Source organism: Sinocyclocheilus rhinocerous, unplaced genomic scaffold (genome assembly GCF_001515625.1).
Source record: "Sinocyclocheilus rhinocerous isolate Xijiao unplaced genomic scaffold, SAMN03320098_v1.1 scaffold1141, whole genome shotgun sequence".
Taxonomy (NCBI): Eukaryota; Metazoa; Chordata; class Actinopteri; order Cypriniformes; family Cyprinidae; genus Sinocyclocheilus; species Sinocyclocheilus rhinocerous.
Genome location: NW_015653550.1, coordinates 430,542 through 456,820, shown reverse-complemented (window position 1 = coordinate 456,820; position 26,279 = coordinate 430,542). Strand labels below are relative to the sequence as shown.

Genomic DNA, 26,279 nt, shown 5'->3' with positions numbered 1-26,279 from the left:
TTCTGGATTTTTTTTCTCATTTTGTCTCTCATAGTTGAGGTATACCTATGATGAAAATTACAGGCCTCTCTCATCTTTTTAAGTGGGAGAACTTGCACAATTGGTGGCTGACTAAATACTTTTTTGCCCCACTGTATATATACACATACACATACACACACACAGGGTCAGAAGACTCTATAATTGAAGAAAACTCACATGTACAACATCAGGTTTGTTAATTGCCATTTCTAACTCTGTGGTGTGCTTTTTCTTTTAATAATCTGAACATTATTTATAATGTGTAATTCTTTAATATTGAGAACGATTTTTAGAACTATATCTTTATCGTTATCTTTATAGTTAACGTCCTTGGTGTGAACGGGCCTTTAGTCTGTTAGACTTAATTACATGTACATATGTTAATGGAGCGTAAAGAAGAGCTCTCCTTGGCACACATACATCTTGTCACAAAACTCGTCTGAGTGTGGAAGTAAAAAATAGCCACATGGGGGAGCGTCTTGTGTGATAAATGGATTTCTGTGCTTGTAGATTTTCATGCAATCAATTACTTTATCAAGAGACTTTCTTTTCTGGGCCTGAACATCTGCTGCGTTCTCATTCTCTTGCTGTGGCAAGTAATAAGAGGAAATGTAACTTTAAATGTGACTGATATCAAACTTTTGGCCCCAAACTCTGTGAAACCTTAAAACTTTTCAGAATTCTGATTTCAGCTGACTCCAAGTTAACAGCTATTGTGCTGGATGCAGGCAAACAAACATTTTGTTGGCGAGTGCAGATCTATATCAGATTGTTTTAGAGGTATCTTGTCTGGCCTGGTGTAAACATTAGCTTTTGTATTTGCTTGTCTCTTTACAGGGGTACCTGCCAGCCAATGCAGAGCGGAGAGAAAGCACATTGCAGAGAAAGCGGCAGGAATATTTTGGCTTTATTGAGCAGTACTACGACTCCCGTAATGATGAACACCATCAGGACACATACAGACAGGTAACTACATTTAATTCTAGATACTCTTCCTATGATTCAGATACAAACTGGTGTTCTGTTACTCCTTATATAAGCATTATTAGTCCAAATTATCATATTTTTTTATGTTAGAACTGTAAGATGTGTTAGATGAGATGCTATCTAAAATAAAATTAACTTCGCAGGAAAAGTACTTAGTTTTAAGCACAGTAAATGTTGCACCCCCTTTAAATGTTGTCCCACCGCAGAACTCTCAACCCTCTCGAGTGTGTCCAACAAATTAAAATCATGCAGCATCATAATTTTGACATGTTAAATAGTTTTTCAATTGAAGTAGAAATAGGTTTGAAGAAGCAATACTTTAATTTAAACAATGTCCCACATTTTGCATGCAGCCCTGTTTTTGCATGATTTCTGTGCATTGGTGTAATTAATGTTCCTTAAATTTGTAACGCTTGCATATTTTGGTAAACAGACAAATATACAACCATATATTCAGCCATTCAAAAATGGGAGAAAAATAAATAAATAAAAACCGGCTACAGACAGACTTGCAGACTTTGGTCCAAAATAGCTAGTTGCTGTTGTTTAATTTAAATAATATATATATATTTTTTAATAATAATAATTCAGACAATGATACAAACTGGTAACATGGTTGAAATTGCAAATCTCATCTAAAAATTTATATTAAAAAGTTATTTATAAAATAAAACTGCTGCTTTTTGCTGACTATTTGTTGGAGGGGACAAAAATGACACTTCTTTTCTAGGGTTTTTATCCATATTTTGTGCCTTGGTCATAGAAAAAGGCTTCCTACAGTACTAGAGAATACAGGTAACTGAACTTTATGCAGGATGGCAGCAATAAATAGCTGAACCAAATACTCTTGAGATGATTCAGATCTTCCTGTGATTTTCTTTTAACTTCCTGACTTCCCATACAGCTCTGCACAGACAGAGCTAATTCTGCTGTTAATAGAAGATTTTTTTAAGTTCAAAGCCAGCAGTTCAGTTTTGCCAGGGGTTGAATGTAATGTAGTCAGGGTTTTTGGTTGTTTTTATGTACTGATTGAGGTTTTGGCAGCAGCAGTATGTTAGCTTTGCCAAAACACTGTTATGTTAGGAGCTCATAGTGTTTAGAAATGCCATCAACAGATAGTCTTTAATATTTAGATGCAAAAGAGGACAAGGAATGTTTAAATCTCCAGTGTATTGGCAGGAGGATGTGAAGATCAAGCTGTTGCTGTCACTCTGATCTGATTAATGTCTGCCTGATTTAAGACTGATCGCTGGCGTTGTGAGATTCACACATTTGTTTCACCTCTTTCAAGCTATGTATGCGTGATTCTCACAAAGTCTGTTAAGAAAATTTCAATCCAAAATGGTTGTGAATAAATAAAAATAAATACATAAATATGTATTATTAAAAATAAATAAGAAGTTATTTTGCATTTTACAATCATTCTTAGAAATGTAGATGTTTTCATGATAGTACAGCTTCATTTGGTACATTTAGTACAGAATTAAATTTGACATAAATTGGAAAAACATTTTAATATACGTTTACTGTGATTGTTATTATTTTGTAATTCATTTAATTGAATTTAATTGAAAGTAAAATGATACACAATATTTAGTGTTTGTTCTAATGCCTTAAATTTATGATTAAAACAAATCCAGTTATTTCTTACAGTAATAAAACACGGAGAATCTGATGCGAGAATCTAATCATTGTTGGGAGGTTGGAAATTGCTCAATTTTCATTAAAATAGCTAACGCAATCATATAAAAAAATACATTGATATATAACCTAATAAAACATATTTATAAAACTCTAGGAAGATTTAAATATAAAATTAAAGGTACAATATGTAAGTTTTCACCGCTAGAGGGCGCGTATTCAAAACAAACAAAGAAACAAAGGCATAGTTTGATGACGCCGTGACTGAGTGTGGAATCATGGGAGTTGTCGTCTTCATCCCCACAGCCGACGCAATCCGACGGGATTTATTAACATCGTAGTATGAAGCAGAGCGAGGTAGAAAGCCGTCGAAACGAGGCCGCTGAAGCAATTGCTAATGAGACGAGAGTGACACACGGCTCGAAAGCTGCGGAGCTTTTATTATGCCACACTTTAGCTCTTCCGCTCCTTCCGGTCGTGCGTATGTGGGGTAAAGCAGCGCTGTTTTATCATACTAGATACGTTTGAAAGTTCTGTTATAATGCTACTCTGTGCGGTCGTCACCTGTCTAATAAAACGCACAACATATTAAAGCAGTTTTTCTTTTTTAATAAATTTGCAAAAATGTCAACAATTCTGTGTTTTTCTGTCAATATGGGGTGCTGTGTGTACATTAATGAAGAAAAAAAATTAACTTAAATGATTTTAGCAAATGGCTGCAATATAACAAAGAGTGAAAAATTTAAGGGGGTCTGAATACTTTCCGTACCCACTGTAATCTAAAATTAAATGTGAAAATATTATATCATTATTAGGGATGAAACGATTAGTCGACATTATCGGCAACATCGACAATAAAAAAAAAAAAAAAATGTTGACAAATATTTATTTTGTCGAGTAGTCATTTAATCTAAGATGACCTAATGTTAGAACTTGAAATAATACGATTTGACCAGTGTGGCGCTGTAGCGCAAGACTGTAATTCAGCGCTCCTGGATGCAATTCAAGAGAAGAAGACACAGTGCTTTAGAACAAACACAGCCGAACCTCAAGCTGCTGAGCGGCGTTTGGATGAATATGCAAATAGATGCTGCACGCTTTCATCTCAATAATGAAATAAACACAACAAAAACTGACAGCGGTGAGAAAGCAGCAGTTAAGAACACATCTGATTACAACGATGTAGATGTTTGCACAAGCTCTGCAGTTAGGTATTCTAATAAAGTCCGGTCACGTCACGCTTATTTATATAGTACTTTATGCAATAGATAGCCTTAAATCAAGCAGCTTTACAGTATTAAGCATGCAAAACCAGAGTCCGTGTCGCTTTTAGTTAGAATTACAACTTGATTTTCTGTTATAAAGCAACTCTCCAAGTGTGGACCTAGCTAATGATAAAATCTTTTTATCAGTGGGAATGAGATCATGTTGTGAATAAAATAGCTTATCCAAAAATAAAACGTCTTATCACTTCCCTTTATTTAGTTTCTTATCCGTATGACTTACAAAAGGAGATGTTAGGCAGAACGATGTGCCATTCAGTTACTTTTTTTCATATAGCTAATTAAATGGTGAGTGAGAGTTTCTCTGTCTGTCATTTTGTGTATAAATTAATTGTATAATAATTGTAATTACATAATATGATTTTCAAAAACTGAAGTGATTTGCTTTATTTGTTTGCTTTATTAGAATATGTATAACTCAATATTTTAACATTGCAAAAGCGGAGTAATCAAAGTCTACTGGTTAATCGGTGAAATAATCGACGATTAGTTGATTGATCATTATAATAATCATGTTAGTTTAATCGATTATCAAAATAATAGTTTGTTGCAGTCCTAATTTTTATATTAAAATTCATTACAAATGAAGAGCTTCATATGATTAATCACTCCTGCAGAATAAATAATGTTCATGAATGGTGGATTTTAAAGCTTCCCCTAGTAGTGAAAATGTATATGTGTATTTGTGTGTGTTTGTCTTCTCTCAGTTCCATAAGCCTTCATGTACTTGACATCCACATTTTGTATATATATGTGTATGTGTGTGTGTGTTTTCTGAACCATCAGATTCACATAGATATTCCCCGGATGAGTCCAGAAAGTTTAGTTCTGCAGCCCAAGGTAACTGAGGTAAGGACAGATGGACCGCCCAAAATCACGTCACATGCTACTGTCCACCAGCCACTCAAAAGCATGTCACTCGATCATCATCCATCTATCTGTCTGTCTGTCTGTCTGTCAAACTCTCTGTCTGGTCAGCCAGCTGAGTCTCGAGACCAAAATGTTTTGTCGGAAAGCGTGTGTTAAGGTACACAGGAAATAGAATTCAGTGAGTTTCTTCTCAGGCGCAGCCTCAAACGGCCAGGCTTGTTTCTCGCTGAGCTTTCTCGCTAGTCCGTTCTGTCCTAACCTGCTTGTGCTCCTCTTTTTGTGTCTCTTCCCCGCAGATTCACATTGACATACCGAGAACTAATCCTCTTATACCTCTCTTTCAACAAGCTTCTGTGCAAGAGGTGAGACGTTTGCACCACCCATTTTACTCCGCTTGACTCGTTCATCCTTACAAACTCACACCCAGCCACTAGAAAGCACCTTAAAGAAACAGTTCATCTCAGAATAAACATGCTTATGTCTTTTCAAACCCATAAGATTGTATTTCCTCCATGTAACACAAGAGGAGGAATTCTGACTATGGTGGTCAGTGTTTTCCCTGCTTTCAAAATGACTGGTGAATAAAGCTTTAAGGATTCATAAAGGATCCAACTTCACCATAGAAATGTCATAAAAGTAATCTATACATAACATTGATGTGTGTGAAAGACTAGACCAAAATCTAGTCTAACCTAAAAAAGTTAGTATTTACTGTCTTAAGCATATATATACCCAAGTTGGGGATTTTTAAACAAATATTATTATTTATATTGTAAACTACTTTAATAAATGTAAAATATTGTTTCACATAAATTAAATGCAAAAAAAGTCAAATGTATTTTCATGATAATAAAGGACAATTTCTCATAATTCTGCAAAAATAAAACATAAATATTATATTATATGATATTATATTATATTATATTATATTAACGTCATTTTGTATTTGTCATACTGCCTTAAATGTATGCTAATAAAATAAAAATAATAAAAAAAAATAATAATAATAAAATAAAATAATGTCCGCTCTGTTCCGCATATGAATGTATTGTATGACTTCAGAACACTTTGAATGTAGGGCACAAGTCATATAGACCCCTTTACATCCTTTTTGAATCTTAGAAAATGTCAGTTCCAATTTATTATAATTGCATGGACAAAAGCAACCAATGCAGTTCTTTAAAATATTTTCTTCTGTATTGTTTGGAAGAAAATGCGTCATGCACTTTTGAAATAACATCAGATGAGTAAATAATGACCTTTTTTTTTTTTAAGAACTAATCCATTAAACTGAGTTCATTCACATTGAGTCGGCTGGCTTTGAAATACTATTGCTGCATTTATATCACATGAGAGCATGCAAAAAATGTCTTGTAATGACGTCTGTGCCATTGGGGCATGCACTAACAAAAATTATTTTTTTTAAAATCCGTTCCAGACTGCCTTATGGTCTACTTTTTTTATTTTTTATTTTTTTGGAGATGCTGGCTGAGTGTTTTTGTTGGCGTACATCAGTGTTTCTCAACCTTTTTTTAGTCACGGCACCCTTTGGAAATTTTAACAAACTTGTGGCACCCTACAAAATGAATTTTGTCACAATATTTGAATTTCTAACTTCGATATAATAATTTGAAAAGTATAGATATTCGGTACAACAGGGAAGAACTGCATAATATAATGAGCATGAACGGTATATGAGTGGAGCGACTGCGCGGAGCGCACACGCATAGAGCGGGATAATACACACACTCATAGAGCGGGATAATACGCAGAGCGTCACACCACGTGATAGTGAAACCTGAGCGGTGAACTAATTTTTGTCAGCCGGAATTTCGGTGAATCTCTAATTATTGGCGACATCAGAAATGGATATTATATAATAGATGCTTTTTTGAACATTTTAGCAATTTAAAAATATTAAAAAAGGATTTTTTACACGGCACCCCTGCTCTCGACAGACGGCACCCCGGTTGGGAAACACTGGCGTACATAACCAGACCCTTGATTTGCATATTCATATCATTAAATTTAGTGTTATGGGCTTGCTGGACATGGTATGTTGATGCATTGTGGCCCTGAGCAAGATTCCTCCTTCTCCTTTTCCCTCGCTGCCTTGGAAAAAATTATTCTGCATTTAAAAGGACTATCAAAAAGCATGCAGTGTTACGTAAAAGTATGGACAAGGCCTCCACTGTGGATGTCTCCTAACCAAATAAATGGATAATGTATTCGCTTCAGGCTCTTCAATACACTCCAGCTCGCTCATTGATTTCTGCTGCCTGGTTTAGTGTCTAATTTCCACTATGTAATGGACTTCTGGAGGAGAGCGAGATTTTGCCATGCCTACCTCGAGGAGATGGGAGGGTACGAGGGAGAAAAGAGGCAGGAGATGTCAGAGAAACTCACATTACCAGTCTAAAGTCTTTGATAAATGGAGCTTTGATCATAGAAAAGAACGCAGATGAGAAAGGCGCACCATTTGATCGACATGATCCAGAAAAAATCGAGCGTGAGCTGCCTTGTACACATTTATTGTTTAGGGCTCAACGTGCGAGATGAGTTTATTTGGGGATGACAGATACATTACGCCCTGAAAGGAGCGCGGGAGATGTCAGTTGCATGAGGCAGAGAGAAGAGAAGAGAAAGAGTCTTCCATTCTCCCTCTTGATTTAAGTCAAACTTCATGCTTCTTTCCATTGAGCTGACAGCAAGGTGAGACAAAAAATCTAAACAAAACAACAACAAAAAGTCACGCAGATACGCAGAGCGAACGTGGGCAGCCACGCCATCGTTTTCAAAAGTCTCCGTTTTGCTCCGTTTACACTGAAACGCAACCCCGGAGTTTTGAAACTAAAACGGGGTCTGCATCATTTTCAAAAGTCTCTGTTTTCGAGGGTCGAAAACGCTAGAGTAGTGTAAACGACAGGCGTAACCATAGCAAAAGTAATGCATTTTAAAACGAAAACACACTAGTGTAAATGGGGCCCTAGGTGCATGTCTCAGAACTCTGACTGTTTCTATAGCAACCGGGGCTTCTAACGGCAGCTGCAGTGACATGCTGACTTTACCAATTAGGGATTGGCTCTTTTGCTTAGAAGGTGGGGCTTCATTTGATAGCGCGGCCATATTGAGTGTTGCTTAAACTTAAACTTACCCCTAAAATTAGAAATGATCGATTGATATTGATTTATGTTTTTGACACATCCAACCCTAGCCCTAACTTAGGGGCCGTTTACACGACAACGTTTTCAGCCAAAAACGGGAAACTTTTTATGCATTCTGACTGTTTGTTTACACGACAACGGCGTTTTGGGGACTGAAAACACATATTTTTGAAAACGTGTTTCAAAGTGGAAATTTTTGAAAACGGCACCATTGTCGTTTCCGTGTAAACACCCAATACGGGAATCTTTGAAAACGGTGACGTCATGTGCATGCATAGTACGTGTTAGGTATGTAGACATGCGCAGTACGTGTCGATTTTAAAGGCAAGCGCGAACAAACATACACAACAATGGCGGAGTACATGGTACTGTTCAAGAGTTTGCTAACGTTTCTTCAGCGAAGTGTGGATATACTTCACCAATATTACAACCAACAGCGCAGACGCATCATATACATCATATAATCATCACTTCCCTACAGGTACTGTTTACTAACAAGGTGACAGCGCCAACTACTGGCCTGGCATACGTAATAGAGTGTTTTGGTCCGTTTTCGCGGATGTGTGTAAACGCGAATTGTTTTGAAACGAGGGAAAAAACTTTTCCGTTTTTGACTACACCGTTGTCGTGTAAACGTAGCCTTAATCCTAACCCTAAAATCTGATTGTTCAATTGCAGTGTTGTGCCAGAACCCACAATTATATAAATCCAGGAACACATCCAACTTGGCAAACCACAAATAAAGAGAGAGCCCCATCTAATAATAAATATGCACACAGCTACTTGTAATTTCTCACCTTGCTGTCTGTGCTATTGAATGTTGTGATGTTAATGATTAAAAAGCTCAGAAGGCTTAATTGATTTTCTTAATTGATTGCTGGCTGGGGGTGGCTGATCCCACTGTGTCTCTAATTAAAACCGTTTGAGTGACCTTGTACGCTCAAATTCTACTATTAACAGTTTTCCTGTTGTATTGCATGAATCAGTATATATCAATATCTGCTACTTACAAATGCTGAATATATATATTCTGATATCATCTTCTTCTGCTGCTTTTTACTAGATCTTTGAGCGTATTCTGTTCATCTGGGCGATACGACATCCAGCCAGTGGTTACGTTCAAGGCATCAATGACCTTGTCACACCCTTCTTCGTTGTTTATGTTTTCGAGTATATCGGTAAGTCAATAAACCTTTTACAATATGAGATTGAGAGTTATGAGTTATGAATCCAAAAACAGCACAGCTGTGTAAACTCACTAGTTTTCTGTTCTTCGCTTTTGGTGTTAAGCCAGCGTGGGTGTTTTATGCCCAGTGGCATGAATTTTAATATCATTTCTCAATCACAATTTCATAAAATTTGTCATAACTTGCCCCTTTAAACCTTTCCAAGGATCTTCCTTTTCTTTGTGAGATTCAATCGTTGTGATTGTTCCCAATGTCTTTCATTTTCTTGACCTTTACACCTTTAAGTGCTTGATTTCCAGTAGACTTAACGGGATGTCCAGACTAATGATTTTGAAGGGCCCAGAGGGACCCTTCCAATGGACTTATGAGACAGTAATAACCTGAACCATGCAATGAACAAGGGTGGCTCAATTGATGCACTCAATGGATGGAGGATGGGGGTCTTTTCCCCAGGCTCTGCAGTCGTTGGCATCCATGGGGATACATTTTCCTGGGTCGTTTGACCTTGTCTAATCCTGAAGAATCAAAGCCTCCACTTTGTTTTTACAAGTTCCGTCCAATTTGTCCTTCAGGCCTGAAAAATACTCTACACAAATACACAAATGCTTTGTGTGACAGTGGTTGACCTGAAAGAGAATGGTTATGTCGCATCAGTGCTCATTACCATACATTTCTGCCCAACTTTGTAGCATTGCCAACCGTTGCAGTTGCTCATATCGCTTCAAATCACACACTCCCCTGAGAATGAGTGACTTCTGGGTGCTTTGTCACACCAAATCGCTCTCAATGTGAACGCTCCTTTCAGAATTATGTTGTAAGCTTTTGTTAATGCAGTGATGTTTATATTTGAGAATGTGTATCTGAAGCTTGAGCAATGAGTAATCCATATGTAATCATAGAAGTAATCAATCTAACATTCTTGCATCGAGTATGTTTCGGGCCTAAGACATCCTGTAGTGATATGTCTTGGTTTTGATGTACCATTTGTTATTTCCTTTCTTGTTTTCTTGTTTTCTCCCAGCACTGTTTCTTGCTGGTCTCATGGTGAAATGAGATGCTTAATTGTTCCTTCTCTGAAAGGCGTACTTTATTTCTGTTTTGTATGCCTCTGTGTTTGTATACGCTGTGTGTATTTGCCATAAGATGACGACAATGCCTTAAGAAGGCGCCTGTTCTCCTATGATAAAGATGTTTGGGAGAACTCTCTCTCTTCAGTGTGTGTGGAGGAAAGTTTGGTGGAAAATGTATCTGTACCAACTTTCTCAGCTATTTATTTCCCACAACTCCACCTGGCGCAATAAGGCATGGTGCCATGTGTGACAGATACTCATTCAAATCGCTCTCAATGTGAACGCTCCTTTCAGAATTATGTTGTAAGCTTTTGTTAATGCAGTGATGTTTATATTTGAGAATGTGTATCTGAAGCTTGAGCAATGAGTAATCCATATGTAATCATAGAAGTAATCAATCTAACATTCTTGCATCGAGTATGTTTCGGGCCTAAGACATCCTGTAGTGATATGTCTTGGTTTTGATGTACCATTTGTTATTTCCTTTCTTGTTTTCTTGTTTTCTCCCAGCACTGTTTCTTGCTGGTCTCATGGTGAAATGAGATGCTTAATTGTTCCTTCTCTGAAAGGCGTACTTTATTTCTGTTTTGTATGCCTCTGTGTTTGTATACGCTGTGTGTATTTGCCATAAGATGACGACAATGCCTTAAGAAGGCGCCTGTTCTCCTATGATAAAGATGTTTGGGAGAACTCTCTCTCTTCAGTGTGTGTGGAGGAAAGTTTGGTGGAAAATGTATCTGTACCAACTTTCTCAGCTATTTATTTCCCACAACTCCACCTGGCGCAATAAGGCATGGTGCCATGTGTGACAGATACTCATTCAAAGTGTGCTATGTGGGCCAAGTGCTGACTGCTGAGGGCAAGCAGTAGCAAAACATCACGGCTTCACTCTGACGAGAGACCCATATCCATCAATGCCTGTGTAACGGCACACGCCAAAATTCACTACTTGTCTACAGTGTATGGGAAGGTACTTTAAATTATGAGTAGCTTGGATAGATACTGTTGCAGCTACAGTCAGTACAAATTAATTATGCATCAACTACGGATTAATAGTTCATACAGAAATGAAAACTCTTCCATTATTAACTTATTAACCTCATGGTATTCCACACCATTTGTGGAACTCAAAAGAGATCTTTTGAATGTTGTTCAGTTGCAGTAAACCGGGACTGAAGCTTTTAAGCTTAAAAAAGTCTTCAAAGCGGTCCATGACTTGTGCACTATACCCCATATCTTCTGAATCATAAAGTACCTTCATGAGAAAAAGACCAAAATTCTAGTCCTTTATCCGCTGAGAAGCTTGACATCTCCCTAACTCACATTGATGCATTAATGAGAGTAATAATTTTGACTGATGTGTGAACAAATCTTGTTTGACTTGATCCTGTCAACAACTTACAGGAGGGGAAGATTACCATGAAACAGAACAAAACTAATTGTATCCATAGATTCATTATCTATTCATTATCATAAATAGTGTAAATCACTATTTTTGTGCCAAGGAAAGCTAAGGTGGATATAAATGTTTCAGTGGATAACTTCACAGCTACTTTTAATTAGTTTCTCCCAACATTGCTCGTCTAAAATACTCTGGATCAGAGAATAAGCCTTTATTTAGATGGTGCAGCCCAGAATGAAATACACCCATAAATTCCTTTTAGCAGAATCATGTAATTTCTTTAAGCCACTGATTGTTTTTGATTCCTGCTTTAAAAAATGTATGATGACAGGGCTAAATCAGGGGCCAGTTAGTGCTTTGGCTGTGTGTACATTGCTGTTAGGGCATCGCATTATTAAACAATCATTTTCATTACGCTTGTAAATAAATGCAAGAGGAGAAAGGAAAAATCTTCTTTGGGTTTTTCTGCCCTTGTTCTGAGAGCCTTCAAAATATATTTGAATACAATTTGCTCCCAACAAATGAAATTTATAATCTGCTCAGGGGGTTCTTGTACTTTGAAGGCCAATGCCTGATGGAAGAAAAAGCAAACTGAAGTTAAATTCAATCCTATTGATTTGTGCTAGTAGCAAGACTGCAGGGAATCTTCCTCATGGTAGTCAAACTATTGTACAGGAAGCCTGAAAGTTTTTTTGCAGTTTTTGATTGCTTGAGTAATTTTACAGAGCCATCAGCATCAAGTCTGACCCACATTCATGATTCTTCTGGCCAAAAAAATCAACAACAACTCGGACTGAAAAAAAAAAGTCTGACTCACAATGCAAAGCAAGAAAATTAAGTTAGTTTTAGGAGTTTTTAGGGTCGGAGTATCAGGAATAGCTCACCTCAAAATGATAATTCAAATGACAATTTAATGAATATCCGGTTGGGTGAATTCATTGTAATGGCAGGACATTGTGACTTACTTTAATGCTTAGTAAAGCACCCAAGGGTGTCAGCAAAAAAAGCGCATACAACTTTTCGAGTGCCCCGATCGTTTATGGCATACTTAGCTATGCTTCAAGCATAGAAGCAAGGTAAAATGTATACAAATATAACGTGAGCATGGTTTAACGTGCATAATGTTGTACCATCCACCCTTGTTTGTGTACATTTTAACTTGCTTTTATGTTTCATTTGCGTCACTTCATAAATGTATGTAGTGATGTACTAAATAAACTCATGTTTTGTTACGTTACAGAAACAACTGGGAAAGTTACAAAATAGAAACTGGGCTGTTCCTATGCAGGTGTCATGCATTTGTGCATTGCATGCTTTGTCCTATAAAGCAAGCTATCGGATGATCAAAAGCAAAAGCCAGGTTCGAATTTTTCACAGTAACATGGTTGTTAATAACATAATGCAATTATGATTCATTTAAAAACTTTGTCTACTTAGCAAAACAAATCTGCAAATCCTTAACATGTTGTAACTCAAGTATTAAACATCTAATGTTATCCTTTAACCTTTCGGCTAACATGCAGTTTGATGATTTTTACTGTTAACTGATGGTTCCACAAAGCAACTCTCTGTGCCTTTTAATCTGTAAAAACAATATGTTGGTCAGCTTCTAGTGGATGGCACAGTAAATAACGTGAGCTTGAATGATGACATATTTTCATTTTTAGGTGAACTACTTTAAAGGGGACATCGGATGCCTATTTTCCACAAGTTAGTATGATTCTTTAAGGTCTTCATGAAATGTCAGCAAAATGTTTTGGTAAAAATTCCTCAATGGTTGTGTAAAACGACACCCTTTTTACCTTGTCAAAAACAGCTCTGTTCACAGCGAGCCATTTCAGTGCATGGCTCTTTAAATTATAATGAGCTACTGCTCACCCCGTCCCTGTCTTCTGTTTTTTTTTGTGTATTTGGTGGCACATTACCTTCAAAAACAAAAACAAAAAAAAAACTGCATCCTCAGTGGTTCTCTAATCAGGAGACTACAAAACCCCTGCATTGCTTACGATACATTGTTGTCGCTACAGCAGTTGGAGCGCAGAGAAAATGGCAGACAGCATACAACTGGTTGAGAGTGGAAATATGCTAATATGGGACAGTCTGTCAGCAGTAGAAACAGCTTGATAATTGAGACTGTTTAGGTTCTTTGGGGATTAAAAAATGAGTGAATGTATTTTTTATCATTGTAGGGTGGCTGTGTCCACACACTGTTGCATCCGATGTCCCCTTTAAGCCTATGCTACCTGGCTGCAATAATAGAATGCATCAAAGCTGTTTTACGTACAACACAGAAAAAGTTAACAGAACATTTTGTCCGTTCAAAAGCAAATAGTTCTTCCTCAGAAGCGTTAATTGCACAAGTCAAAGTAGAAACATGACTTGGTTTCCTGGTGGACTGATTAAACACATCTGTTTAAAGGACTTTTCACTTCTGGAGATTGTGTAGTAATCTGATTGGAGCAATTTTCCTCTGCAATATACATCAGACATTTTTAGGTTTAAAGTCATTTTCTTTTGCCTTGGCTTATAGTTCACTGTATGAATAAACGCTTCAAAGCCATCAGACCCATCCAATATCTCCATTCATTACTCTTTTAATCATTTGGCTTCATTTGCATAGCTCGTTAAGCTACATATGTCTATTCTATCAATATTTTTAATCTACAGTGCCGTTCTTCATGGAAGTCTCCCATCTAATCAGGCAGCCACTTTGTCTCGGAAGGTTTTGTTCTTTGGCCACTCTGTTCTTCTCCTCTCTTCTTTCCGTTCGGATCTGTTTTCCCATTAGACTGCTATAACGTTTTATAGTTGAAAGTAACGAGTGTGTGATGAAATGGTACGTGCAATAGTGTGGCACACTATTGATTCAGGAGGAAGATAGTGTAATTTTCATCGTCTTCATGTATAGATTCTCCCAAAGTAATGTTCTGGAGGGCAGATGTGGATCAGTGGCGCTACTGTTAAAGATCTACTTTAACAGTACTACTTACACCATCAGTGCTGGTTGAAGGAATAAAGAGTGAAGAGAGAAGATCTAAGCTGTTAGCCGAAGTTTTGAGTTTTACTTTAACCTGGAAGACGTTCTTCATTGCACCAAAGATTGAGCGACCTAGAAACCCTAGGACTTTGACATCATGTAAACCTTTCAGAGGTTCTAAGCATTCCTTCAAAACTCTCCATAATTTGTGTTGGGAGACACACAGAATGATTCTTTCAAACAACACTATTGTTTTAATGGTGGTTCTTCTGGAAGGGATCATTGTTTGGCTACTTAGCATGAGCAATTAGCCCATCCAAGAAGAGACATGCTAGAAGATTTCCTCCACAGCAACATTTTGCTCCGTAGAGGATACAATTCCATCACCCTGAGCTTTCCTGTTGGATGTTGTACATCTAATCACCCTGGAGGCACCATGGATCACATAAGATTCCAAATAGCCTATGTCTTTTACATCATGCGCATTAAGTCCACTAACCCTGTAACCGCTGACTCCTGCTTTCAGTCCATCTTCTGGCAGGTCTTTGTGGGCTGTTCATTGACTAAGTGCCATGGGCCTCCACGGCTGACTTGAACAGTTAGTGGTGTGTGACCCACAATTGGGGCCTTAATGAGTATCGGTTTGTTCGGATTTCTCGCTTTGAAGAACTGAGCCCAGTGCTGATTTTAATGCAGGTCTGATTAACTTTCCTCATTTGCTCTAACGAGTTGTTAAGTGACTGCCTTGGGATGCCTGAGATGTTTAGTGGCAGGTATTTTTCCTCTTTTCCTCTTGGTTGAGTTCCCTTCGAGACTTTCCTGAACTGTCGACGAGTAAATGATACCAGCAGTTTGATTGTATCGTAAATAATGTCCAACTTTCTATTTAACCCGTTTGACCTTCAGGTTTTGACATTTATATGGAATAATGGAATAATGCCAGTGTTGTCAAATAATATCATTATAACATTAACATTAACAAATATTGCAATGTTAATAAGTAATGTAATGTTTCATTAACAGGTAATATAATGTTGCTGAAGAACATAAAGTTACCAAGTAGCATAATGTTATGGAATAACAATGTAACGTGAATGGATATCATAACATTAACAAATAGTGTAACATTAATGAATAACAGAATGTAACATTAACAGATAATGCAGTGTTGCAGAAGAACATAACATTACCAAATGTCATAATGTAACTTTAATAACATAAAGTAACTTTAATGGATAATGTAGCATTAACAAATATCATAACTTAAGAAATAACTCAACCAAATAGTAAAGTGGAAAGTAATATTATTGTAACAATATCACATCAACAAAATTAACTTAATGTTTGACATAATCTAACAGAAATGGATAATGAATAATTAACAAATACCATTAACTTAAACAATTAATTTTCTTATGTCTTCATCCATAAGCTGAACTATGTCTCGCTTTGTGAGCTGCACATTCATTTTTTTTTTTTCATCTCTGAGTGTAAAATGCCAAAAATGATCTGGAAAAATTGCCCTGTCATAAAGTCATTCGTTTTCTCTGACTAATCACAGTTATTGAATATTTTTGGATCTAGTTTAATTACTTGGCTATAAAAAGCTATAAATTGAATTTCTGTGCAGATCCTCGCTCTGAGAAATCACTTCTTGTTCATTTACATCTGTGAAACCTGTCATGCTAGACTTGGTGTAGTTTATAACAATTAACAAAATAATTTCTTGGAGTATTCTGTGGGAACGTCACTTGGTCACCCGTGAAAATTTATTTGCTCCCTTTCAAAATTGTTATCAATTTATTTATTTTTTGGCATCAATTTACACGAACTGCAAGTGTGGTTTTATTGTCTGGCCATGCTCTCTTAATGCCTCATGAGTTTCCCATTACAGCACATGTAATGATTCCCCTTATGCTTCTAATAAAAGCAAATGAATTCTTTAATAGGCTAATCTTGCATAATATTTCACACTCAGGGAAGTTCACCTCTTTTCTTTTTTTTTTCTTACGTTCAATGCTAATGCTGTAGTGGCAGCGAATAGAGTTGTGATGTTTATCGTTTATTTCATCTCCAGTCCACACTCTCACATCAAGCTATTTCAGACATTGAGGTTTATTGGACTTCAGCCATTCTGCATAACTCACTCCCACTCGTATACACTGAGCAGAGATAAAAAATGTTGTAACATTTCTGAAGTCACAACAATTGCTATGGTTACATGTTCAGGGAGCCGTTTATGCCTCTGATGAGCAGATTTGAGTCCCACAAGTCTACTGCATTTGTGCAGAATATTTTTTAAGTAGTCATAACTGGATCCATGGGCCATAATCCACTCAAGAGCCAAAACCTTCCTACTAGAGTCTGTTGCGGATCAAGACACTTTGTATTGATTCGTATTAGTTACATTTTTACTCCCCACAGCATTTTGTCTTTACTTACACTACCGTTCAAAAGTTTGTGCTTGGTAAGATTTTTTTGTTTTTGTTTGTCTTTGAAAGAAGTCTCTTATGTTCACCAAGGCTGCATTCATATCAAATAGACATTAAACAAGGTTAATTAAAAATTAAAATAAAATATGAAATATTATTAAAATTTAAAAAACTTTTTCTATTTTTATTTTAATGTTTTAACATGCAATTTATTCCTGAGTTTTCAGAAGTCATTACTTCAGTCTTCAGTGTCACATGATCCTTCAGACATGTTTCTCTTTTCTTTTTCACAAGAGTTAGAGTCTGAAAAAAACAAAATCACTAAGCTAAACGTCTCTATTAATGTTGCTTATAGATAATTTTGCGAATCCCTAACCCCAATTTTTAAACGTGTCCCTGTTTGTCAAAATCAATTGGCCGAAAACTGCCAAAAAACACTTTTAAGTTTTCTTTGCACACTGAGTCTGAAATTTTTGCACGTTAAAAAATAAATACGACCTCACGTTGTGTCAATCACGTTTACGCACTGCCTCCGAAACCTTTGGCCGTCATAAAAAAATTCGGACCAGTTTCGATTTTCTGCGTTTTCGCATCCGTAGCAAGCATTTTGATAGGAAAATATGACGAATACAGGGGAAAAAAACGAACATTTCAGAACTCGGTGTGCAAGGATATTTACACTTAAATAAAGGCACCTTAGCCATATCTAGAGTCCAAAATTTGATAGAGATTTGTTCTCTTTTGATGTTGCCATTACAAATCCACCTGGAACACCTTAGCAACCAATTAGCAAAGCCCTGGCCACCACCCACAATGCCCTAGTGTTGTGACAGTTTGTTTTCCACATGCAAGCACCACTCACATTGTCTTCTTGTAAGTCATTCAGTATCCATTTTGCAACCTAAATCAAATGTATCGGAGTAAATTTCTTTGACTGAACACTTAAATGAAAAAGATAATATTTACTTACCTAATTAAGCCACTGAGGGCATATTTGACACTGGAAAAGGCTGTGTTGGTGTTTTTACATTTTTCTGGAACATGATGCAATAGAGTTGGTTTGGGCCCTTCCTCCAACTGCCTCTAGGAGCTGCCAGCGAAAGTCGTTCATCTGTTCTCATTGCAGATTGTTCTTCCTCTGCGCCGGCTTTTTCTTCATTACAACTAGATGATGATATCCATAAATCACAGATGGATCTGCACCTCGTCTTTCAGCACAACTTCAGTAATTACCAACCCAGCGATCGTTATTTTACCGTGTTGAAATGGCATGTTTGCCGAGTTGAGTTCCATGTTAATTAACCTTGCCTTCAATTACACGTCTGTGGATTCTGATCGATGCTCGTTAACCAACACGGGGCACAGTAGTGGGCGGTACCGGGTTAAAGTCTTAGGACACCCTAAGGGTCAAATTGCATAATCCACCAGACAGCGCTGTGGCAGTGACTTCCTGTGGCTGGGAAAGTCTCCTCCGGGCTGTCTTGGGCGAGGGTTTAAAAGGCTGGTGAAATTTCGCCGTGTCCTTTAACCTGATGTTGACCGTTTGCATCGGCCTGCAAAAAGAAGGCATATGGAGCTACAGGGATGTGTAGAGTCAGACGTCAGTAATGATTCCAGTTCCTTGCAGTTGGATGCTTCAGAGTGCCAGGGGGAATCTACCCTTCACCCCTGCATGCAGGAAGATGATACGGGCCAACAGGAAGTGATGGCAGAGGCCAAAGAGCCTAGCTCCAGTTGAAGGGATTTGTTGTGCTTACATCCTCTTTGTGGATACCTCAATTTGACAGTTCTGTGTCTATTTAGGTTTGTTTTCATGATATTGGTGGAGGAATGAGCTGTAACTCAAGAGTTACACAAGAGGTTTAAACTCAGAGCGTCATGGATTTGTGAACAGTCCCTCACTATTCCCTCAGTACTCACAAATTCAGAAACTATACTCTGTTTTCATTTTTTTTTCAATCGTCATACTGGGATTTGGTAATGATTTTCTTAAAAGTACTCAATAACCGTATCATCAGGTTATCCATCAGTGGTTGGGGAACTTGATCCAGTAGAAAGACCAATGTGCACAATGAGGACCAGGGATCATATTACAGAAACGTAGAACTTATTTTGGTTTAATCTATTGGAGTTTACTCCGAAAAAGTGCTGTTCAGTCACCGTCAATTTTGCCACAGGTAGGATTCAGCTTACTGCATTTCTCATTGATTTCTATTGTTAGATTGTGTCAACATCCTGCCGACTATTCAAAAAAAAAAAAAAAAACCTTAGATCAAATCTCTATTTTTTTGGTACCTTAAACTAGTTTTGTCTGATACTAAAAACCAGTTAACAAAGTTTTGTCTGATACCCAAGATCATTTAACAAAACTGTAATAACTGGAAGTTTATTACCAACCTGAGTGGTTGACAAAAGAAGCTGGGAAATAGCAGAAAGCAAGTTATGGCGTGATGATGAAAAAGAACAGGGTTTATTAAATAATGAAATTTAGCAAGTGTTAATGTAACCCGAACAAAAGCAATGAAAAATTACCGCTTTGTTGAATCCTGTGACATTAACAAAAACGTTGAAATGGAGATATTATTTTATTTCTAACTCATGAAGACAAATATCTCTTGAAACAATACAATTATATGATTAAACAATGATAAAAAGCACTATAAAAGCAAGGAAAATAATTAAAAATGAATCTATGTAATGAATTAACTGTCTGTATCAGCAGGTATCAATAGTCTATGTTCGCCATTCAAAAGGAGAAACCAAAACACGGATATATGCAGATAAACAAAATGTAAACAAAGCAGCACTTGCTAACCATTTTGAATATCAGTTTTGTTGATACATTTCTTAATTTTAAGCAGCTCACCTTATGAAAATATTTGCATATTGGAATGCTCAGGTAAGATAACATAACATTAGCACAGCCTTCTACCTGTGCCGTCTTGACTGGCTTGCTCACTATCATCACTTTCACTTTAATTCTCGTGCTCTGACTCCTTTTCCAAATCTAAACATCCGATCAGAGTTCTCACTCTCACTGACGGCCCCGATGCCGATTTAACATACTAAGTTAATGCATGCATTTAGAAAAAAATCATTATATTTGACACACTATTTTCTCGATTTCACACGTGACCCATGATGATTTCTTCTCATCTGGGTGGCTGTTTGATACTTCTGAAGACACTTGAAGATACTTCTGTTCTTTTGACGTGTTCGCTTGCTTCTCATAACCCTAAAGAACCCCTGCAGAAGTCTGTTACAGCAAACATAGGCAGTATTTTCCCTTCAAGGCTAAGTTTTTTTCAGTACCCCACTGGAACTCGGGCCTCAACCAACTGGAACAAAATATGGAGATGTGTTAGTGGACACATGTGGAGCATTATTGACCTTCATCACCTTGGGCATAGTTGGTCTTTACATATTCCATGTTGCTAGCATGAGTCCAGAAGCATAAGATCAGGATAAAATGAAAGAAAGAAAAAATTCAAGCTGAAAATATAGCTTGTGATTTATTTCATAATATATTGTGTAATCGAACAATAAATTACAATACAAGTTAATGTTTTTATTGTGTAGAAAACACAAACACAGTAACCACTATTACTGCATTCCTGACATGGATCAGACCTTCAGTCCTGTGACATTAATAAATCATTAAAAAACATAACCTGAATAAATGCACTGAATTAATAAGACTATGATTACCTATTGATTATATAATATGAGAAGAGAAGATTGTAAATCCAACTTTTTATAGTACTTATTGGTCTATTAACTGTACCCTCAAGTTATCAATCAGTACTCAGAGATTATTTAACCGTAAAATCAATTTTGCAAATTCAGAAAATATTACTGGTCAAAAGTTTGGGGTCAGTAAGATTAGAATAGAAATTACTACTTTTATTCAGCAAGGAGGCATTCAATTGACAGACTTTAACATAATTGCAAATAAAAAAATACAAACAAACAAACAATAAATACATGCTGTTTTATTTCGCATTTCTAGTCATTGAAGAATCCTGGGGGGTTTGGGGTTTCTGTTTTTTTTTTAATAAAAATAGTAAGCAGTATAACTGTTTTTAACAGTCATAATTATAAAAATATTAACCAAATTAGTGTACTAGAATGATTTCTGAAGGATAATGTGACACTGAAGACTGGAGTAGCTTTGCTATCACAGACATTCAATACATTTTAATTTAAAATGTTAAATTTAAAAATAGTTATTAAATTGTGATATTTAGCAATGCTAGTTTTTATTATATTTTACTGAATTCCTTAATGATTGAATTATTATAAATTATAGATGGAATAAATAATAAATTATGAATTACAAGTGTTCAACGGATTAAAGCAGCATTTTAACCTGTCTGTGTCTTGTGTAATTCAAAAAGTGGCAATATGTCAGTGGAGGCCATTGGGAAATAAATTTTTGCAGCAGGCAGTACAGTTGGTGTGTTGTCGACTCTGGTCTGTATGTTTACAGACATCTGCTCTTTTCCTTTGCAATGCCTGCAGACAGATGGTGCGGTGGAGACTTCACAGTGTGGAACTGTGGTCACGGAGTCATACACCTTCTGTTTTTGTGAATTTATGTATGTGCGCGTGCATGTGTGTGAACCTTCTTATTCCCACATCAATAATACATGCTATTTAGTTCATTTAACAGTGTCAGGTTTCATTGAGTCACCCCTGGAAATTGTGAAAATAAATATAAACCAAGGAGATGTGTGTCTCGGGGTATCTATTGTAGGAATGCAGTGTGCTTATTGTGCACTGTTGTACACGGAAGCAGTTCCGGGCGGATGACGTAAGACGTCGGTGTTGCGCATGCACCGCTCAGAAGTGACGCACGCGGTAGCGCAGGGGAGAGATCAAAACAAAACAACAGTCATGAATTAGAAGTACAAAATGAGGATTTGCAAAGAAGAATGTCAGAGGATTTCGATATAAGCCAAGAGGAGACTTTTCCTTTGCTAAAGTAAGGAAACTTTGCTTCCTTTGCTCCTGTGAACAAACGTTGGTTTTCACGAGACTCACCAGCGCATGCGCAACGCCGACATCTTACGTCATCCTCCCGGAGCTGCTTCCGTGTACAACTGTTGGTGCAAGCTAGATTAAAGTGATTATTACGTTTTGAATATGGATATCTTTCTTACAAAAACGCATCGATTCACTACAGGACGCCTTTGTTCACCCCCGGAGCCGTGTGATGCACTTTTTATTATTGATGGATGCGCTTTATTTCACTTCTTTTGGACTGATGAACTGCAACACCCGCTGACTGCCATTAAACAGCTTGGAAGATCAAAGACAATTTTTAATATAACTCTGATTGGATTCATCTGAAAGAAGGAATTAATACACCTAGGATGCCTTGAGGGTGAGTAAATAATGGGCTAATCTTCATTTTTGGGTGAACTATCCCTTTAAGGATGATTGTTCCAAAAATATATTTAGATACACTTTAAAATATGAATGTCATTGTATTCAGTTGAAAAGAGAAGTTAGTTCTGAGAAAGGATCATTAGGATCATTTGTTTGCAGATGCCACTTGCTTTGATTTTAGTCATTTTTGCTATGCTTTTAAAAGTTCACACAGGTGTCACAGTATTAACCACAGATTTATTTCATGCGAACTGTGGACATGTTCCACTAGCGTTTGACAGAAATGAACAAACAATAACATCTGCATTTGTTTGAAAAAAAAAAAAGAAGTTTTTTTTAAAGACACTGTCTTGAACATTTATTTGTTTATTTTATGAACCCTACTGTATCATTTTTGATATGCAAATTTATAAGGCCTCTAAACTATCAACATGATAAAAAATTTGCAGAAAACACAATCTACACTACATTCGTTCTGTCATCTGATTGATATTTTATACTTTTAAGTAATTAAATGGCCCTCTAGTATAATTTAAAAATATCCCCCTTCAGGTTGTGGTACTCTTTGTCTTCTGTGTCTTTTTGCTGTGAAGTAAACATAACAATAACTTTTATAATGATACCAACATTTTCAAATTAACATTTACTGGACTAAAGTCACTTTACAACTGATATTTATATGAAATTTATGTAAGCACTCTGCTGTACTTTATAAAGATCTCATTGATTTGCATTACAAACTATCAGAATCAGTTATATTATTTCTATATAACATTTTAGTAACACTTTACTTAAAGCCTTTATGTATAATGCGTTATTAAAGTAGCTTTAATGCATTAATTATGCCTTGTAATGTACCTTATAATGCATTGTACAATCTCATGAATAATTGTAACCACAAACTGTTTTTAAAATTCATAATTATAAGAAATGTTATCTAAATTAGCCTATTAGAATGTTTTCTGAAGGGTAATGTGACTCTGAAGACTGGATTAGCTTTGCCATCACAGGCATTCAATACATTTTAAAATATATTAAAAGTTAAAATAGTTGTTATAAATTGTGATATTATTTAGCAATATTATTTTTTATTGTATTTTACTGAATTCAATAATCATTGATAAAACAAAATAATTGTCATAAATTAAATGTTCAACTGATTAAAGCAGCGTTTTAACTTGTCTTGGCTATTTCTATATAATATAACATTTTGGTAACACTTTACTTAAAGACTTTATGTATAATGCATTATAAAAGTAGCTTTGTAATGCACCTTATAATGCATTGTACAATCTCATGAATAATTGTAACCACAGTTAATACATTATAACACTTATAAATTCATTGTTACACTATGCATTTTAAATTCAGTTATTATTTACGACAAGATATAATGCATTACAATGCTCATTATGAATAATTATAATTCATTATACTCTTTAATAACCCTTTATAAGGCATTATACATAGTGTTACCAAAATTTGTTTTATATTATCTTGTCACATAAATAAGAAAAATATCAGCAGCTGTTTGGGCCTCTGATTAAAATGTAGTTTTTTTTTTTTTTTTTCATCCTCAATCAGCTTCATATTCTCACTATATAATAGTATATGAGCCATAAAAGCCCAGTGTTTATTATCGTCCAAAAGTTCAATTAACTTTTTCAATTTCAAAAAATTAAATATATTCTGACTGTCATTTAATATGTCAGGCTTTAAAGGGTTAATGTTATTGACTGCAATGGCATTCAGGCATTTTTAAATGTCACTCCAAAGTGGGGCTACAGTATACAAGATTGTTGCTAATACCATAAACAAGTAATTTACTTGCAACTCCACTGCTGACCACAGGAGGTGCTGTTGGCTTGCTTTATGCATTCTTCTGATCTGCTCCTCTTTGCGTGTCCTTGTTTTGTGATGAGTGAAAGTGCTGTTAAGGGACTCTCACAACTGGAGAGATTAACACTGCCTTATTACAACCCCAACACACACACACTTTAAAAGCCTCGTGAGTACTTTTGTTCCTGAGCAGAAGGCTGTTATGTGAAAGCACAATGAGTTTGTCCACCATTTGGAGGTCATTCAGACTTTCGCGTTTTCTTGCCCTACCTCGGGAATCATACTCCATCGTGGCTTCCTCTCCACTGTGACCTGTCAGACAGCAGACATTCATGAGCGTCTAGGACGAGTGCAGACGGCCAGTGGCATTTTAGACTGCACTAATGCAGTGGTTGACCTGGAAGCTGAACAGCCTTTCGCTAAACTGCAGCACTGCAAATATTCCCAGCAGCACACTGGTCCTGTCAGCCAGAGCTCGCCGTACTCTTTAAGGTTAGACCCATGTTGCCAAGGAGACGGAGCAGCACTGTGTGTGTAGTTCTGTGATACCGTTCCTCTGCTCAACCTGTGACTTGTTCCTGTCAGAGCTGTGGTTTGACTTGTTCACAGTGGTTACTAAATAAATCTACACTTGCGTTTGCATTTGCTCTAGGACAATCATTCTGATGTTCAGTGAAGAAACTGATTTGGGAGTTTGATATGGTAAATATTTGCCTGTTTATGATTTTTCATACATTGTCATATTGACCTGGGCAAACATGCTATCAAACAGGTTATCAAATTTGAATTGGAGGTTTCTTTCATTTAAATGTAGCAGGTTTATTGTTTAGTCAAACTAGAATTAAAACGCAAGCTTGAAACCATTAAAATAATAATAATAATAATAATACAATAAATACATATTAAAAAATAAAGAAACACAACATAATAAAAGAAAAAAAAAAAATAATAAAATAAAATAAAAGCTAATTAAAATGACAAACACACAATAAAAAGTAAAAGTAAAGAAAGATTCAAAATGTGACCAAATCAAAAATAGCAAATGACAATGTGCAAAATATCAATTATATTGATATAAAATGTATGTATTTTTAAATATATGTACAATATATAATATACTAAATTTATATATATATATATAACTAAATAAACAAATGTGTTTAATACTAAATGAACTTTAAACAGCATAAACACATTTCATTACACCAAATACACAAAATAATGTTCTTTTTTAGCAACGTCATATGACCTCTTTAAAAGGCTCTTGTCTTTCATGATTAATTTCTTTTTTATTTATTTACTTTTTTGTAAATTTGGTGTTTCTTTTCACTTTTTATGTATTTATTTATTTACTGTTTTATTTACCTTTTACAAATGTATTGACTTTAAAAGAATGTGCAAGAAAATGCTTAATTGCTAATGTCTTGCAAGTGCACATTGCTGTTTTTTTTTCTGTTTTTTTTCTGAGTCTTATGTTGAGCATTGTGTGTTTAAGATTGTGCTTTTGGCACTGCAAATCACTGTGAGTGTAAATGCCCCTTGGTAATGTTCAGTTATCCTGAACGACATTTCTCTGTGACAACTCCCAGAAACTGCTGTGCGTGTTTGCGTGTGTGTTTTAAGATCTTTTAAAACCGTTTTTGAACGTAAGAATGCATTCTCTATGCATGCCCCCAAAACTGGTAGAATTCTACCACCTCTTTCATTGAAGATGTCCATACAGTATGTAGAGGGAATCTTTCTATACTTTTGTCTCTTTTACTGTATCTTCCTCCATTTTTCTCCCTCTTTGTCTTTCACTCTCATTCTTTTTCTCTGTCTCTTTCTTATTTTCTTTTGTCTTTTGGCTCTTTGCAGAGGAAGAAGTGGAAAATTTCAATGTTTCCAGCTTGCAGGAAGAGGTGTTGCGGAACATCGAGGCTGACAGCTTCTGGTGCATGAGCAAGCTCCTGGACGGGATTCAGGTAAATTGATTCCCTATCTGCCAGCGTGCGGGCCTGATACATTCACTCTGT

General features: G+C 36.2%; 1 protein-coding gene across 1 annotated transcript in view; it reads left to right on the top strand.

Annotated features, from left to right (window-relative positions):
• The window catches only part of LOC107716493 (TBC1 domain family member 22B-like), a 102,441-nt gene that overhangs the window by 2,231 nt on the left and 73,931 nt on the right, over positions 1–26,279 (top strand). Inside the window, exons 2-6 of the mRNA XM_016522973.1 lie at positions 859–987; positions 4,719–4,781; positions 5,099–5,164; positions 9,030–9,144; positions 26,122–26,228. Coding sequence (XP_016378459.1) covers positions 859–987; positions 4,719–4,781; positions 5,099–5,164; positions 9,030–9,144; positions 26,122–26,228 — 480 coding nt within the window. The remainder of the gene's footprint in view (positions 1–858; positions 988–4,718; positions 4,782–5,098; positions 5,165–9,029; positions 9,145–26,121; positions 26,229–26,279) is intronic.